This window comes from Geotrypetes seraphini, chromosome 2 (genome assembly GCF_902459505.1).
Source record: "Geotrypetes seraphini chromosome 2, aGeoSer1.1, whole genome shotgun sequence".
Lineage (NCBI taxonomy): Eukaryota > Metazoa > Chordata > Amphibia > Gymnophiona > Dermophiidae > Geotrypetes > Geotrypetes seraphini.
The window spans coordinates 429,243,510-429,262,470 of record NC_047085.1 but is presented as its reverse complement, the minus strand read 5'-3'; the positions used below and the strand labels follow the sequence as shown (position 1 = coordinate 429,262,470).

The 18,961-nt window shown below is 42.9% G+C and overlaps 1 protein-coding gene across 2 annotated transcripts in view; it reads left to right on the top strand.

Annotated features, from left to right (window-relative positions):
- LOC117354200 (GTP-binding protein 10-like) overlaps window positions 1–18,961 on the top strand; it is a 366,380-nt gene that overhangs the window by 222,677 nt on the left and 124,742 nt on the right. Inside the window, exons 22-23 of one of the 2 annotated variants that reach the window (XM_033931248.1) lie at window positions 2,748–2,852; window positions 17,914–18,178. In XM_033931248.1, the coding sequence (XP_033787139.1) occupies window positions 2,748–2,852; window positions 17,914–18,084 (276 nt within the window). In that variant the 3' untranslated portion in view covers window positions 18,085–18,178. Of the gene's footprint in view, window positions 1–2,747; window positions 2,853–17,913; window positions 18,179–18,961 lie in introns of those variants that run through there. The other variant, XM_033931252.1, reaches the window with a different exon arrangement.

Below are 18,961 nucleotides of genomic sequence, written 5' to 3'. Positions count from 1 at the left end.
GCCTTCCCTCTGACAGGTCCATGCAATTCAGATACAAAGCTTTTTGGCTTTAAAATCTAAAATTGTTGCTGTTGGCACTACATTTTTCTGCAAATGTATGATTTCATTTCAGTTTAAGGAATATACAGTACATTTCAAAATCCGCTGCAGCTGAAAAAAATTTTCAGGTACAAAATGGGTAAATAGTTATAGGCTTTGAGTCTTAAATTAAACATTGGTAGTAGTATTAGGTTTCTAAGTTTAGATGCTGACTATGAATTCTTATTTTTTTCTTAATTTTGTTTATTTATTTATTCAATTTTCTATACTGTTCTCCTAATAGTTTACATGAATTTATTGAGATAATCAAGCATTTTTCCCTGTGGGCTCACAATCTATTTAATGTACATGGGGCAATGGGGGGATTAAGTGGCTTACCCAGGGTCACAATGAGCAACGTGGGTTTGAACCTACAACCTCAGAGTGCTGGGGCTGTAGCTTTAACCACTGCGCCACACTCTCCCTTTTCTTCTGATATAGACTAGTTGGAATTATTGTGGTACCGGAATTTGTTTCATTATGTCAAATTTCATTTTCATGTACTTTTGTTTGAAATGTACATTTAAAATTTCAAAAAATAAATACTGTATTTTTCACTCCATAAGACGCACCTGACCATAAGACGCACCCTAGATTTAAAGGAGGAAAACAAGAAAAAAACCATTCTGAACCAAATTCTCACTGCCAGGCTCTGCACACAACCCCACACTCCTTGCCAGGCTCTGCACCCTGTCCCCCCTCCCTGCCAGTCTATGTACCCTGTCCCCCCTCTGGTGGTCTAGTGGTAGCCCAGGACAGAACACAGGTGGGCAGGCCTAGTGGCAGGCAGGTAGGGCCCCCCACCCCGAGGCAAGTAAGCAGACAGGCAGGGTTCTTATGCCCACCCACTTGGATTTCTGGCAACCCAAAATTGGTTGTCAGGGAGAGGGTGGAAGAGAGATGCAGAAGATGCTAGGTGGGGTAAAGAGAGAGAGAAATGGGAAGAAGGGGGACATTCTGCGAGAACTGACAGCAGCCATTCATGCAGTTGTGTGGGACAAGGCAGGCGCACGTAAAGCTCGCGCCTGCCTTTTGCACCACTATGACGCTGCTGCAACTTCGGGAGTGAACCAGAAGGAAGGGTAGGACTGCCGGAGGAGCTAAATAAGGTAATGGGGGGGGGGGGGGAGTTGTGGTTGGGTATTCACTCCATAAGACGCACCTTTATTTCCACCCCCTGATCTGGAATGCTTAGTTCTGATTTGCATGTACTTTCTAAAATGCTACTCTGTTATTTTAGAAGCTGTATTCTTGTTTGACATATGAAAATTGGCATTTTGCATAGTACATCTAAGGAATCTAAGGAAATACTTTTTTACAGAAAGCATGAAATAGTCTCCTGGTAGCGTTGGTGGAGACAAAGATTGTGTCTGAATTCAAGAAAGCTTGGGACAGGCACATGGAATCTCTTAGGGAGAGTAGGAGACAGTGTGTTCTGCAGATGGGCAGACTGAATGGGCCAGTTGGCCTTTATCTGCCGTCGTGCTTCTATTTCTGTGTTTCCATCTCAATTATATAAATGAGGGTATAAATATCTAATACTGCAGTGCATCCATGCAGCAAGACATTTGTGTTCTGGGTGTGTTTTGGCCAGGACTAGAGAGGGGCCAAATATGGACATTCAACTCCAGTCACAGAAAGGGAACAGACATCCATGTTTAAAAAGATAGACTGTTATTTAGACCTGTTATTTGGCAAATCCAAGTTACAAAAAAGTACTCTAATTATAATTCCCCAATAATTGGTCTCTCTCTTTTTCTCCCCCCAGTGTGAAACTGGCAAGGGATATCAGGTTCTTTGATAGCTTCAGGTATTATGAACATTCTTAATAGAGCAGCTTGCAGATCTGAGTAGTAACCTAACAGTTAGTGCAGTGAATGGATAACCTGGGGAGCTGGGTTCTAAACCCCCACTTCAGCTCTTTTTTATTTATTTTTCTTAAATTGTGAGCCCTCCAAGGACAGAAAAATTCCTAATGTGCCTGAATATGTAAGACACCTACAAGCCTGAAGGCCATTGAAGTGTAAGTGTAAGTATTTTTCGGTTCCTGGAGGACTCACAATTTGATTTTTTTTTTTTTTTTTTTTTGACAGCTGAAATGGAATTTGAAACTGGGACCCCTGAATCACAGTCCACTACTCTAACCATTAGATTGCCCATCTGCTTTGCATGGACATCGTGTAGTTATTTTATAAGATGGATGTTTCTATGCTTCCACACAGACATCCATGTTCCTTGTTTTCACCTGTTCATAATTTGGACGTTTCATTTTTTCAGCACATAGCTAGCTATCTCACATGTATTTTAGAACAGACTGTATCTTGAACTAAAATTTATATGTGAGGTGGACTTCTATTTATGACGTACTGACTTGAACGTCCTTTCTAAAATGCTACTGTATACCAGTAAATAAGTGGTGCAAGTCCCCTTGAAATATTACATATTAAAGTTATAATTAGTGCACTAAAATTATGTTACTACTTTAGCAAACATACTGTGGCTTCCTTTATATGCTAACAATCATTGTGCTTTCAATTGCAATAGACTTACTCTTTTATTCTAACAAACCTTCAATATTATGTGATGTAGAAAAATGACAAATATTTTCTTATGTAATGTAATTCTTGCCAGACTTCTAAATATATATCCTGCTTTTTGACTTCTTATAGAAAGCAAAAAAGCTTCAGGAAAAATCTATAGAATCTTCAAGGGTTAAGCGACCCAAACAAAGAGCAACATTCCATACAACTCAGATTAAAAATCTACACACAACAGTAAGTAAAGTTTCAAGTATAATAGCTTACTCATCTACAATTATTACTCATTTATAATAGCGTACTTATTTACATTGTTACTGGGATTAGTGAAAGCTAAGTTGAAAGCATTATAGGTTATGATGAACTCAGCAGCTAGACTGATTAGCGGGGTAATGAGAACATCTCATATTGCCCCTGTATTGAAAAGTCTCCACTGGTTACCGATTAAACAGAGGATTCATTTTATAGTGTTATCTTTGGTGCATCAAATTTATCATCGAACAGTACCATATTGCTTCCAGTGTCTCTGGGAGGTGTACAGACCTGGTAGAGTTCTGCGATCAGTTGGTAGTATGAAGTTAGATGTCAATCAGTTATGAATAGAAGATATGGGGTTCATAATCAAAAAAAAACAAACGTCTAAATGGCTACTTGGACGATCAAAAAGCCTGATCGTCCAAGTACCCATAACCAAAGCTGGTTTTTAGATGTATCTACAAGCAGCTTAGGCCTTTCCCCTGCCTCTAAACGCACAGAGAGAAAAAAGGCGTGTTTAGAGGAGGGGAAAGGGCAGGAGGTGGGCCGACCTACACCTAGGCGTGCAGCAGGTATAACCAAAACCTTAGGCAGGTTGCCTAGTCAGCACTTATACCTTTTTGACTTAGACAAAGTCAAACCAGGTCTAAGTGCCGAAAAAGGGGCCGCTGAGCTGATGGCCGCTGGCGCGATCAGCTCAGCGGCCCCAGCAACCTGCCTACCCCTCCACCGCAAGCATCGCGGCAGGAGAGATACCTCATCTCCCCTACCGCGATGCCATCATTCCTCTACCTGAACTGCCGCGACCCGCGGCAGGAGAGATGCCCTATCTCTCCTGCTGCGGGTCGCGGCAGTTCGGGTAGAGGAATGATGGCATCGCGGTAGGAGAGATGAGGCATCTCTCCTGCTGCGATACATCACCTCCCACACACACACACACCGGGGCAAGAGGGAGCCCAAGCCCTCCTGGCCCCGGCGACCCCCCTGACTGGATCGGGCCAGGAGGGAGCCCAAGCCCTCCTGGCCCCGGCGACCCCCTACCCCCCATCCCCCACTACAATACGGGCAGGAGGGATCCCAGGCCCTCCTGCCCTCGACACAACCCCCCTCCCCCCAACGACCACCCCCCGAACCTCCGATCGGCCCCCCTGCCTACCCGCGACCCCCCGGCCGACCCCACGACCCTCCCACCCGCCCACCCCACCCTTCCCAATACCTTTCAACATTGGCCGGACAGACGGGTGTCAAGCCCGCCCGTCCGGCAGGCCAGCCAGCTCCAGAATGGGGCAGGATTGGCCCAGGCGGCTGAAACCCCGCCCACAGGTGGGGCCTAAAGCACCTGGGCCAATCAGAATAGGCCCGGGAGCCTTAGGCTCCTCCTGTGGGCGGGGCCTTAAGCACATGTGCCAGGGGGGTCACAGGTCGGCGAGGGGGCCGATCAGGGGTTTGGGAGGGGCAGTCGTTGGAGGGAGGGGGGTTGTGTCAAGGGCAGGAGGGCCTGGGATCCCTTCTGCCCGTATTGTAGTGGGGGGTAGGGGGTCGCCAGGGCCAGGAGGGCTTGGGCTCCCTCCTAGCCCGATCCAGTCGGGGGGGGGGCTCCTGGGGCCAGGAGGGTTTGGGCTCCCTCCTGGCCCGATCGTACACAGGGGGGGTCGTCGGGGCCAGGAGGGTTTGGGCTCCCTCCTGGCCCGATCGTACTCGGCGGGGGGTGGTGCACGATCGCCAGGGCAAGAGGGCTGGGGCTTCCTCTTGCCCCAATATCGTCGAGAGTGCCCGGGGCAGGAGGGCTTGCACTCCCTCCTGCCCCGATGTTGTGTGTGGGGGGGGTTGGAGGGGATTCTGTAACCGGTGTTGTTTTTGACAGACACCGGTTACAGAATCCAGCTTTTAGGCGAAGGACTGGCTCCTCCTTCGCCTAAAAGCCCTTGTGTTGGACGTTTTGGGCTTATGCGTTTTTTTGGTTCATTATGGGGTATAAGTGTAGACGTCGTTTGGGTGTACTTGTAGATGTAGTGGTTGGCTGGGCATTTAAACAGCTGAAGGTAGAGGCAGGCTATAATCAAAACAAGGACGTTTGTTTTGGTTATGGACACTTTCTCTGCTTCTGCTTTCAACGTTTAAGGCCTTAGGCCAAAAAGAGATTTAGACTTTTTTTTTTTATTATGCCCCTCCACGTGTCTACAAAAATGAAAATGTTTACGACTGCTGGGATGTTTTTGTGGAATAACTTATCCGATCAATTAAGATTATGGATGGAACATTCTACTCTTAAAAAATTGCTTAAAAATAAGCTATTCATTGATGCCTACTTATGATATGGTATGTGAATTATTCCTATAAAATTGTCCTGTTTTCCCATACTGTAGTCGATGAGCAAGTGTTGAAAGTACCTTTAAGTGCACTACTGTTATGTTGTTAGATATATGGATGATACAGTAGCGTACCAAGGGGGGGTGGGGGAGCTGTCCACCATGGGTGCACGCTCCAAGGGGGTGAACAGCCGGCTGGGTCCGGAAGCTCCCATGCTGTTGAAAACGGCACCTCAGCGTGGCTGCCGTATTTATTCCAGAGCAGAGTCAGCAGCTGCGCTGAAGTGCACGAAGGTCCTGCGATGATTACTTTTGCTGCTGCTGCTTCAGAAGAAGTAAGTGACGTCAGAGGGGGATGGACCAAAAGCCGCTATCATCGCGGGACCTTGCATTTGCCGGCCCAGTCCCCCTCCGACGTCACTTACCTCTTCCGAAGCAGCGGCAGCAAAAGTAATCATCGCAGGACCTTGCTGATTTCGATGGAGAGAGAAAGAAGCATAGCAGGGTGGTGGAAGGAGAAAAAAGGGGTCAGGGTGGTATGGAAGTGTGGTGGTGAGAAAGGGGGTCAGGGTGGTATGGAAGCATTGTGAAGGGTGAGAAAGGGGTCAGGGTGGTATGGAAGTGAGGTGAAGGGTGAGAAAGGGGGTCAGGGTGGTATGGAAGTATGGTGAAAGGTGAGAAAGGGGGTCAGAGTGGTATGGAAGTATGGTGAAGGGTGAGAAAGGGGGTCAGGATGGTATGGAAGCGTGGTGAAGGGTGAGAAAGGGGGCAGATGGAAGTGGGGGGAAGGGAGAGGAGAGAGTGAAATGCCAGACCATGAGGGTGTGGGAGAGATGGAAGGGGGAGGCATAAAGTTTCTGGAAAGTGAATAGAAGGAGAGAAGATGCCATATAGAAGGGGCAGAGAGAGGGTAGACCGTGGATGAAAGGAAGAGAGTGACAAGAAGGTGAGGAAAGCAGAAACCAGAGAAGACAAGGTAGAAAAAAATTCTATGTATATATATATATTTTTTTTTTTTTTTTTTTTTGCTTTAGGGGAGATGCATTGCTGTTTCTGTGGTGTTGCATTGTATGCAGAGTCCAGCTTCTTGGTGCTTCAGTTTAATCTTTGTCTATGTATTTTTATTCTATCTCCCCATTTACAAAACTGTAGAGCGTTTTTTAGCGTTGGCATCTGAGCTGTTACCACCATGGCTAAAAGCCACACTACAGTTTTGTAAAAGGGGGAGGGGTTAGTTTGTGATTACATACTAGACAAAGGTGTTTTCTGTGTTCTGTGTGTTCGAAAAGACATGGTTTTCTGCTAGGATTGACAGTGTAGGATTGATCTGTACTAGTCTGGCTTGTTTAGTTTTACAATGGGTTTATTGACGTACTGTGTACTGTATGTAAGATGCTGCCTTTTCCTAGGTACACTCTTGTGTGACATGTGGATTGTTACTAAAAATCATGTTTTTCATACAGATTGGGGAGGTGTCAAAAAAATGATGGGCCCTGGGTGCCACATATGCTAGGTACGCCACTGGGATAATGATCTTATTAGGTCATTGTGTAATGGTTTGTGTATATTTTTTTGTTTTTGTGTGTTATCTTGGAAATCGCTGAGATTCCTGGTGGTATAAACATTTTAAATAAAATAAATAAAGATTGTATTTCAAATCATTTGGGGTTTAGTAGTTTTCCTCTGATCACAAGCAGCCCCAGTGACATCAGATTAGAATATATCACCTTGCTGTATGGGTTGCTGGAGAATCACCTACCACTTTCTTCGAAAGCTTTCACATGTATGTGGTAAGGTGCCCTCATGCCTGCCAGATCATTTGCTACAGTTCTGCTCTTATCAACAAATAGCAGATCATCTGACTTAGTGCTGCACTAGGGCTTTAAACATAATTGTTCATTATTTTTTTTACTTTTTTTTCATTCTTCCTTTTTTTCCTCTCCTTTTTGGTAGTGATGGTTAGGTATTTCAACATGATTATGGTAGGCTTTTTATTTTGCTAGACCATTGAAGTGTTTTCTACTTGAGACATCAAAAGCTTTCAACAAAATTTCTTCCTTTGGTTGTTTCTCCATCAACAGGCAGGATGACTCAACTACACAAATGGAAAATGTCATGAAATGGCACCAACATAGATAGTTCTTTCAGAACTTGGAAAAAACTAAGAGATTATTTTTCTGAGCCAGCACAGAACTTCCTGTGCAGCTACTACATAAGTTTTTTTTGGAGGGGAGAGGGGGGTTCTAGTGCAGTGTGCATAGTAATCCCGAACAGTAGGGTTTGGTTCCAGAATCCGCAAGGTGTTGCAGAAAGATGTCACACAACTTTCAACTCCGTCTCTTTCCTAGAGGGCTGTGCCATACTCTCTGTTTCCCTTGTGCAAGCAAGCTGAGAAGGTGTTTTTCTGATCTGCTCTGTGATTCTTTTATTTTCATGTTTTTTGCATCCAAAGTGTGAGGCTTTAGTGCCCAGATGTTCTCACTTTGTGGTACCTCTGTCTGAGAGAAGATGCAGCTGCACGTGATGGACATCTGCTGCTAGCAGAATTAACCTTCGAGGATACCTGTCTAGCCAGCATGCTTTAACAATTTTTTGGAGCTTGGGGTCCAGTAGCTTGCTGTCCAGTAGCTTGTTCGAATCCCTGATTTATCAGAAGCTGACTGCGTTTCTCCCTGCCCTTCACCCTGTTACAACATGAGGATCTCAGGGGGGTTGAGGCTCAGTTCAATATCAATCTGACTGGCAGCCCAAAGACCACACTTTGGGGCTGATTCTATAAATGGGCGTCCCGATTTTAGGTGGCAGTAGACATCCTACCGCCATCTAGAAGCCAATAGGGAATACATTTTTAGAAAAAACCCAGGCAAGGAAGGTAGCCTAAAATTGTAGGTGTCTGTCGCAGGTCTATAGAGACACTTAAGCTCACCTAAGGCTGAGTGTTAGCATTGGGCGAGTTTAAGCATCCTTATGTATCTCCCTAGAGCGATGACAGATGCCTGAAATGCAGGCCAGCAAAATGCTGGCCAACATTTCAATCCTAAAAGTGGACGCTTCTGCCAGATCACCTGAGCTGACATGACACCCTGAAACCACAGCTTTTGGGCATTCTGCAGTCTCAGCCGATTGAAGGGAAAATACCCCTGCTGCAATCGGCTGAGCTGGCTGCAGTAGAAGACCCTACCAATACCCATCTTTGCAGTCAGCAGGAGGGATGCCCATTCCATCCTGCTTAACTCCCCCAACACTCCCCCCTACCTTTGTGATCGGAAGGAGTGATGCCCACTTCCTCCTGCCTAACTCCCCCGACACCCCCCAACAAACATCCAATCGGCAAGAGGGATGTCCACACCCTCATGCCGCCTGGCCCCCTCACTATTCACACACCCACCATCCAAAAATGTCAAACGAAAAAAACTATATGACAACCTAATAGCCACCAAAGCAGCTAAACTGGACAGACAAATCACCATTCTGTTATCAACGAACACAGACTACAAAACCTTCAAGAAAAATACTAAAATCCTACGCTTCAAAAAATACATAAAGCCTTTCTAACACGGCCAGTTCCTACCCAAACCCCACCTACTCACTCTATACCCTTAATATATTCTAATATGCTTCTAACTACCCAACTAATGCTAAAATGGCTCTAATTACCCAACATTTATTACCTTAAAATCTCGACAACTCTTTGGTAATTCTTATTATCCAACATTTGTCACCTTAAGATCACGACAACTCTTTGGTAATTCTTATGTAACTCTTATTACATCTCTTATGCTATTCCTGTAAACTTTTATGTAATCCATCTTGAACCGCAAGGTATTGGCGGAATAGAAATCACTAATGTAATGTAATGGTGAACAGTATGACAAAGTGTGGAAGAACAATGAGAGAGAAAACATGGTATAGTCTGGCATGGGACTCGAGGGTCAGGCATTTTGTCAGCAGGTTAAGGGAATTTGGATAGGCATACTCTTAATAGAGGGTCAGGGGAAGAGGTGAGTTTTTATTGCCTTCCTGAAGCTCAGTAGACTTTCTAATGATCTTATGTGGTTAGTAGTTTGTTCCAGAGGCATGGTAGGTAGTGTGAGTAAATTGAACTGGGAATCCCAAGAACTTAAACAGCATGTACTGCAACAGTGGAGAAATAAAAAGGGCAATGCACTTCCTTTTCTAGTGACCACCATACAAAGACATCTGGTATATACATTTTCCAAAGCTAATATATGAGCATAAATCAAAACATAAAGGCAAAATATATTTAGTGGTTTTAATAGAAGTAACTGAGCAATTGAACGTATCACTTTTCCACATGGTCCCCATGCAAGACAACACATTTGTTGCCCCCGTCGGAGCCCCTAAAAACAGTTATTTTCTTCGACGCACGCCTCCACGCTGCACTCAGTTGTCGGCGCACGCCTTTGTCTTCCGCGGTTTTGACCTGACACCGTTCAACTAGCTTATGCATTCCTGCAGAGAAGAAGTTTTTCAGCTGCTTCTGAAGCCAGGTGAGCATCACTTCCTTTACGTCATCATGCTTCGTCTTTTACTCTCTGGGTCACAGTAATGCACCCATGTCTCATCGTCTCAGGAACTAGGTCGCAAACTCCATACACTGTTGCTTGTGCAGTTCAGTAAGCTGTTTGGGAACTCATCGTGCGCAGATTTTCCTGTATCCCAAGTCATTAAGTCATTATGGCAAATGCAGATCCATAATTGATATCCAAATTTGCAGCCAATTGAGACACCATTATCCATTGGTCTTCTCTAATCAAGGCATCTATCCTGTCAATGTCCTCTTGTGGGTGCAATGTTGATGGGCGACCAGAATGACCTTCATCAATTACACCTGTTCTTCCCACTTTAAACCTTTTTACTCACTCATAAACCTTTTGTTGATTCATGGTGTTGTGTCCATTCTGAATCAATAATCCAATGAGTTTCCACAGGTTTCACCCCCTCTTCCCAAAGAAAATGAACTACTGCATGTTGTTCTTCGATGGTGCAATCTTGCCATGTTTCTGATCTCATAGCTGCCACACAACTAAAGGTCGAGCTCTTCACTGTGTGTGGATGAACTAACCAACTGGCAATGTACAATTTTATATGTTGCATTTCTCTAGCTCTGTTCTAGTTATCACATAATTTAACAATTACCTTTAATTTTTGATTTTCCCTCGTATTTTAGTTAATAAATTAAAAATGAAATGCTTTTTACTACCTTTCTTGTCTGGACATTTTCTTTTTCCATCATGTTGGTTCCAATTTCTCTGTTCTGCTTTCCTGTCTCTCATCTGATAACTCTCCTTCAAGCACCTTCTGTCCATTTTTCTTTTCCTCTATCCTGTCTTGTTCCATTCCTTCACTGCACCTGCCTCTGATATACTGCTCTTTCCTTCTTTTTTTTTCCTTTTATAGCCTCTCTGTCCTCTCAAATTTTACCCTTTCTCATCCTTCTTCTTTATACTTTTCAGATCCCTATCAAATTCTGTCTTGTATTCAACATGTTAACATCAGCACCAATAGAGACTCTAACTGCCTTTCAACACCATCTCACACGAAGATCTCACCAAAATTGCCAATCACACCTTTTATTATCAGTCAAAGATGCCTTCATATATTCAATTCGTCCACTCATCAATGCCTCTCTGAAAGCAGGACTAGTACCTGAAAGCTGGAGATCAGCAATCAGACCTATCCTAAAATAACTATCCCTCAACCCAAACACATCCAGCAACTTCAGGCCTGTCTCCAACCTACTCTTCATATCTAAGATACTGGAAAAGCACACAGCTGCAAGCATTCATAGACAAACAAGAGGCCCTTTCCGCATACCAGTCAGGATTCAGGAAGCACCACAGCACTGAAACTGTTCTGCTGAACATCATAGACAGCTGTTGGCAACTATTGGACAAAGGAAAAAATGTTCTACTTGTCCTGCTTGACCTAAGTGCAGCCTTTGATACCATTGACCACTCACTCCTCCTCACTCGTCTTGCAGAAATAGGTAGCCGTGACACAGCACTCTGCTAGTTTCAATCCTTTCTGAGCCAAAGATCACAAAGCGTACTACTGGGCACCAAACTATCTAATCCTAAACAAATCAAATATAGAGTATCACAAGGCCCTACTATCCCCACTACTCCTCAATCTCTATGTCAGATGCGTCCTAGACATAGCTCAAAAACACAAAGTAAAAATTTCACTCTTTCGCTGATGACATACAACCGTACCTAAGGACAAACAGGAGAAACTGCCTTCACACCAGAAAGAGGCACAAAAACAACAACAAAGGAGACCAGATGGTGCTCAATCCTATTTATTAAACAGACTCAAAATGATCGTGTTTCGGCCCAAAAGGGCCTGCCTCAGGAATCTTTGTATTGAGTAATAAAACCAATGACATGTCAATCCAAATGTCCAAATGTTGCAATAAAAACACTGAAAAAGACCAGAATGATGGCTGACAGCGATTACAGCGAACATCGCATAAAAATGAAACCAGCATGATGGCTGACAGGACTTCTCCCAACTACTTTATGCCTTCGTCCTTTTGCGCCTGGACTACTGCAATGCGTTATTCAATGGCCTAACTGTAAAAAAACATTTAACGATTATGAGTTCAAAATGTGGCAATTATACTACTGAAAAACCTCCAAACCCATGACCCTGTCACCCCAGCTTTGTCCACAGCCCACTGGCTACCCATAGGCAAATGCATATTCAAAGGCCTAGTGCTGGCATACAAATTGCTTCATGAGATGGTACCAGATACTTCTCACTCAAACTTCCTCTCTACATTCTGAGTCGAGCGCTAGCTCTCAATTCGAAGTACACCTACACATACCCTCAGGACAATGCCCTCCAGCTCCAAATACCCAGAAAGCGATCCTACTCTCATTTCCTCCCAAACCTATGGAACAACCTCCCACCACACATTTGATCTCTTGAGGGACTTTTGAGCTTCAGGAAAGCCATAAAAACCCACATCTTTACCTAACCACTCCTCTCACCCTCTAGCTCCCACGCCTTCTCCCCCACACATGCCTCTGCAGAATACCCTTGTAACCATTACACTAGAAGATTCATGAACATCTATGTTTAAACAATGCTCTATCATGTCATAATTTTGTATTTGAATCACTCTTTATACAATGTTTTTAGTCTTATAATTTTGTACAATCGTATCCCATGCAGTGTAGTCTGAAACTCCATTCAATGTTCCAAATGTAGTCTTATGTAACTGTACATTGTTTTGTAACTCCATAACTGTAAATCTGTAACCCGTTCTGAGGTCTTTGGGAAGGACAAGATAAAAAACCAAATAAATAAATATTCTCACCTATTAGCTCTCCCATTCTCTAGCCTTCCATTACCTTTCATTTTTAAACTACTTTTACCCTTTGTAATCACTATCCTGCTCTCATTACTCCCTTCCCCCTGGCCTCTCCAATATAGTTCCACCATTCCCAATTTCTGCTCACTTGTTCTCCCCTCCCTGATAGCCTGATATCTCCCCATTCCCTTACCTCAACCTCTCCAGCATATTCCTGTCCATTTTCTCTTCCCTCCTGCCCCCCTTCCCCATGGTCCAGCATTTTTCCCTCTCTCTTCCCTCCCATTGTCCAGCATCTCTTTCAATCTCTTCTGCCCTTGGATCCAACATTTCCTTTCTTCCCTCCCCATCCTTTTCATCTCTCCCATTGACTATCATCTCTCTCTCTCACCCTGGGTCTAACATCTCTCCCTCTGTCCCCTCCACTGCCATATTCAACAACTCTCCCTCTTTCTTCTCTCTCAATGTCTACCATCTATCTATCTTCACCTCTTCTTGCATACTAGGTTCCAACATTTCCTCCCCCCCTCCATGCAACATCTCACCTTCTTTCCTTTCCACTGCGATGTCCAATATTTCTCCCTTCCTTGCCCCTCTACCCCCGTGCAGCATTTCTCTGCCCCCTCTCCATATACAGCTCTCTCTTACATCTCTCCCCCTGTGCAGCATCTCTTTCTTACCCATCTCTCTCTCTTACGCCTCTACCTGTGCAGCATCTCTCTTTCCTACCCCTCATTCCCATGCTGCATCTCTGTCTTTCTCTCTTGCTCCCTTCTTCCCATGCAGCATATCTATCTCTTACACCTCTCCCCCTGTGCAGCATCTCTCTCTTGCCCCTCTCCCCCATGACGCATATTCCTCTCTCTCTCTCGTTCCTCTCCCCATGCAGCATCTTTCTCTATCTCTCTTGTTCCTCTCCCTCATGCAGCATCTTCCTCTCTTACTCCTCCCCCCACTTGCACCATTTCTTTCTTTCTTTTTCTTTCTTACTCCTCTCTCCCATACAACCTTTCTCTCTCTCCATTCTTCCCATGTATCTATCTCTCTCACCTTTCTCCCCCATGCACATCTCTTTCTCTTGTCCTTCTCCCCAAGTGCAGCATCTCTCTCTTCCCCCCTCCCCCCATTCAGCATCTCTCTGTCTCTCTCCCTGTTCTCCCCCTGCCCAGCACCTGTCTATCTCTTGCCCCTCTTTTGCTTCCTCCCCATGTCCAAAAACTCTCCCTCTCTTCCCTTCCTCCCTCCCGTGCCAGCCTTTCCTCAGCACCCCACCCCAACAGCCAGCACGGGGGAAGGGCTGCGGGCCTTCTCCCTCCTTCCTTCTCCATAACAAATTTTTCTTAAAAGGGCAGCGGTGGCGATTCCTATTCACTGCCCACGGTTGACCCCGAAGCCTTCCATATGCCACAGTCCTCCTAGATGGAAATAGGAAATTATGTCAGAGAGGAACAGAATGAGGCAGATGGAAGCCTTCGAGGTCAGCAAATAAGCAGCAAATAGGAATCACTGCCCTTTTGAAGAAAAACCTATGAGGAGGGAAATGCAAAACCACAGACCTTCCACCCATGCTGGCTGCACCGCAACTGGGTGGGCCTAAGCCCAAATTGTGTGTGCCCAGGCCCATCCGTGGCTACATTGCTGTTGTGGACATTATGTGAACTTTTTTTTCATAGCTATAAATAATCTTCTATATTTATGTAGTTGTTTGGTACATATAGGGACGTTTATTGGGCAGTCAGCTGTTTGCCCACAGCAGTATAATTTAGTTTAATTTTTTATATTTATTTGTATTAGACTTGTTCATCTTCTTGTAATCCATATTGCAGCATATTCCTTTCTAACTGTGGAATATAAGTATTTGTGTTATATTGTGTGTTTTATTTTAGTTTTTTATTATTATGTTCTTCCTTTATGTTCTGCCATTGGTCTGTGCATGAAATCCTTTGCTTTTAGCTTGAGTCCTAGCAGATATGAATAGTTGAATCTTCCTCTGTTTCTTGGGTTTTTTGGTTTTGTTTAGTTGTTTGCTTATGATATCTTTTTATCAGACAATGTGTTTTCGTTTTTATTTCCGTTCATTTTCATTTTACATGTTTTACCTATTTCATTTAAATTTACTCTCAGCTTTCTAGAGTTTTCTTTGATGCAGATTGTATATTTGAGTAGTGCAATAAAGATCTTTGTCGTGCCATGTTTTTGAGCACCCTAAATTTATCCCTGAGGGTAAGGATTTTCTAGATGTTTCTCTTTAACTTGCTTTTCTAGATGGTAATAATAATAATAATAACTTTATTCTTGTATACCATCACACCTCATAGTTCTAAGCAGTTCACAACAAAGAGGACTGTACAATCAGTGAAAATACAATTAACATGAAAAGATTGAGGCATTATCTTATTATTTTTAATTGTTTTCTTTTTTTAGTTTTCTTCCCCTTTTCCCTACCATTTCTTTTCCTACTTCCTTCTTTCTATCTGTTTTCATGATGATCCCTTTTTCCAGTAGATATCCTAGCCCAGAGTATATCATCAACTATTCTTTTCTAAGCATCAGTGCTATATTATAATAAATATCCTGAGGTAATCCTTTTATGGATCTTTTTATATCATTGATTTATTTTGGTCATGTATTTTGGTTTTTACATATGTTTTAAAATAATGTATTTCTGGCTAGTGTGTTGTTTTTATGATATTTTACTGACATAATTTAGGTATTTATTTCTTGTATGTGTTTTTATGATATTTTACTGATATAATTTAGGTATTTATTTCTTGTATGTGTTTTTATTGTTCTGTATACATTTATTTATAAATTTGTAAAGCATTATTGTGATGCCTGCTAACTTGCTTTTTGTATTACTTGTGCTTTACTTTTGTCTCTGTATGTCATGAGTACTGAAATTATTAGAGAATTGTACTTCCTTTCTTTTCTAAGGGGCCCTTTTACTAAACCATGCTAGAATCCCACCTATGTTCTAAGGCCAGATTTAACATGGCATAATTACAGAGGGAGGTTTAATATATACAGTATGTTTTTCCAGTCACACACTTTGTTGGCATTATTGCGTGGTACCAGTAAAAAGTTAACATAGGAGTCCTTATCCCTCCTAAATAGGAAGCAATAAGGCCCATATTCTATAAACGGTGCCTTAAGATAGGCACCAGTAGGCATCCTACCAACGCCTAACTTAATTGGTAAAGCCATTTAAAAATCTTTTTTTAATGTAGGTGTCTACTGGTGCCTATAAAAATGGCACCTTCATCACAACTACAGAACAGTGTTTCTCAACTTCTTCAAGCCAAGTACCTCCTAAGTCTAACAAATATCAACCATGTACCCCCACACAAGTTCTGCCCCAGATCCCACCCCTATAATAATACTATAATAATAGTATTGTAATGCAGTTTCTTCCATCCATTTTTCATATACACACAATATAATCTTATTAATACATAATGGTAACCACAAAATTTTAAAAACACAAAGCACACGGTACACAGAGAAAATCTTAATCATCATTTATATTCAGGGGGTTTTCAAAGAGGCCAAGGCAGATGACTTTAAAATATGCAATGTCACCTCAGTAACAACTATAAAAAAAATATACAAATATATTGCAGTATATAGACAGCAGATATAAATTCTCAAAATGGATATATTTTGATCACTAAATTCAAAATAAAATCATTTTTCCTACCTTTGTCGTCTGGTGATTTCATGAGTCTCTGGTTACACTTCCTTCTGACTGTGCATCCAATATTTTTTTATTTTTGCCTCCTGCATGCTTCCTCTCCTTCAGACTTCATTCCCTTCCCCAACCAACATCTTTCTCTGTCCCTCCATGAGTCCAACTTTTCTTCCTCTCTCCTCTACCCCTATTGGCAACATGTCTCCCTCTCTCTCTCTCACTGCCCATCTGTCTTGAGTGATCCAGGCATCTCTCCCACCCCCTCTACTGCCACATCCTCTCTCATCCCCTGGAGCATGTGCAGCATTATTCACTACTGCCCACCAACCCCATGCCCATTTCTCCTTCTATCACCCCTCTCCAACACCATGCCACATCTCTCCCTCCATCACTATGTCCAATATTCCTCCACCTTGCATCCCCTTCAATCTGTCCCTCTGTTCCCTCTCCAACACCATATCCAACATTTCTCCCTTTCATCCCTCTCTCCCCCATGCATCTCTACCTCTTTCCTTTCTCTCTCTCTCTCTATGCCCAATTTTCCTCTTTCTTCCTTTCCCCATGTGCACCATGTCTTTCCTTTTTACTCCACACCTATATCCAATAATTCTCTTTTCCTGTTCCCTCACCCATTGACAGCATCTCTTTCTTTCCCTCCCTTCCTAACCCCATGCGTAGGCAGAACACTGCAGAAAGAACACTTCCGGGACAGGCAGATGGCGGGAGGCTGGCTTTGTTGCTCCTCCAGCTGCCCAAAGATTTTAAAATACAGCATCAGGGAGCTGGTAGGTGGGGGAATTGGGAATGAAGCCTGCTGTCTGCCATTGCCCCGGAAGTGTTCTTTCTGCAGCGTTCTGCGTAGGCTGCTGGCTGCCCAAAGTTTTTAAAATATAGCAGTGGGGAGCTGATAGATGGGGGAATCGGGAACTGGGGAGAGGTCGGATCCAGCTGAGAGGACTGGGAGCTGGGGTTGGGTTGGTTTGGACGGAGGGGGTGGACAGAAAGGAGGGATCCCTGGCAGCGGGGGCAGGCAGGCAATATCCGTGGCGGTGCACGGTACCACGTGTTGAGAAACACTGCCTTAGAACACTTAAGGTTGAAGTAGGCATGGTTAACACCAGGCACGACCTTAGGCATTCTAAGGTGCCTCCGTAGACACGATTCTCGTCAAAGGTAAGTGCCGGAAATGTAGGCCTTTAAAAACCCTGGTCTACATTTCCAGCACCTACCTTTGATGAAAGCCGCGATTCTATAAACAGTGCTGTTACATGATCTACAGCCATTTTTTTAGGCAGCCACTAATAACAACACTGTTTACAGAATCCGGCTCCAAGGGCTCACCCATTAACTCCATGTTACCCAGTTACCCAAGCACGTTAGGTGGATTGTGCTTTCCCACCTATGACACACCTCTTATCAGAAAAATTACCCCAAGAATAAATAAATAACACCTGATAGCATGCACTGACAGGCATTTTACCTTAAAAGGCTTTAACACATCTCATGTTAAGTGTGCATTCATGCTTAATGCAGTTTAATAAAAAGGCCCCTAAATTTGTAAAGATCACAGAAAGAAAAAAAATAAGCTATTGAACTGGGACAGTTTAGGAAATGCTTGAATTAAAAGAACAAATGTAGAAAATAGAACTGTTAATAATGAAAATATTCATATTTGATGTCAATTTTCAAAACTTATTTCTTTTCTAGGTTCCCTGTGGACCTTTAGTCACAATACATAGCACACCTGAGCTAACAGGAGGATCTCTTGCTAACGCAGACCTTGCTGTAAGAAAAGTCGCTGTCCATGGAGGACCTTTACAAAAGGTCAAATCAGTGAAAATGTTAGGACTGAATACAGATTCAGTATCTGTAAAATAAATAATTACACTATGAAAAAAATATATTTTTAAGTTAATAAATTAATGTATATATAGATATATGTGTATTAAAGTTTTAGAAGCATTGGTTCATTCATTTTAGATATTTTCTTGTTAAATAGCTAGAAATAGATTTTTGTATGCCTTGTCTTCTTTTTAATACTTAATATAAGAATGTAAGCAAGCAAAGAATTCACTGTGTTTTTTTCACAGAAGCATGTTATAATGCTTTCTAATTACCTCCCCCCCCCCCTTTTTACAAAGCTGTGCAGCCAAGTGCTGCATGGCAAATGCTCCAATGCCCAATCAATTCCTATGAGTGTCGGAGTATTTAGCGCGCTGACCCCACTGTTGGCTTTAGTAAAAGGACCTGCAAGTGTGAGACAAAATTTGCAATCTTTTGCCGTCTAAAAGTTCCTTTAATATAGAAAACTGAAGCAAATAATGATTTCATATGTAATTTTACTTTAAGAGCCAGAAATACCTTTGGTTATGTTAAAATCCAAAAAATACAGAAAAAAAACTTTAAAGGAAATGCCAAGATAGATGTTTTAAATGTAAGTGTATATGTTTTTCCCAGAAAGAACAATGAAAAAATACATAAGAAATGTTACATGGATTGTAATTTTAAGAAATCCACTTGTTCAGGATCTAGATTGAACTCCTGATTGTCGTGCCAAAAGTGGGTTGAGAACATTGTGGCTGCAGTGATCATAAATCCTGGGGAACAGAGAATCCCAGCTGTTAAAATTATGCAACAGTGACACCTACAGCTAGGAATCAGGATATATGCATATCAAAAAGCTGCAGTCTGTTGCCTTCTACTGAGGACTGGTCCTACAATGGCAGGATTATATAGAATAGAACTTTTGGGGGAA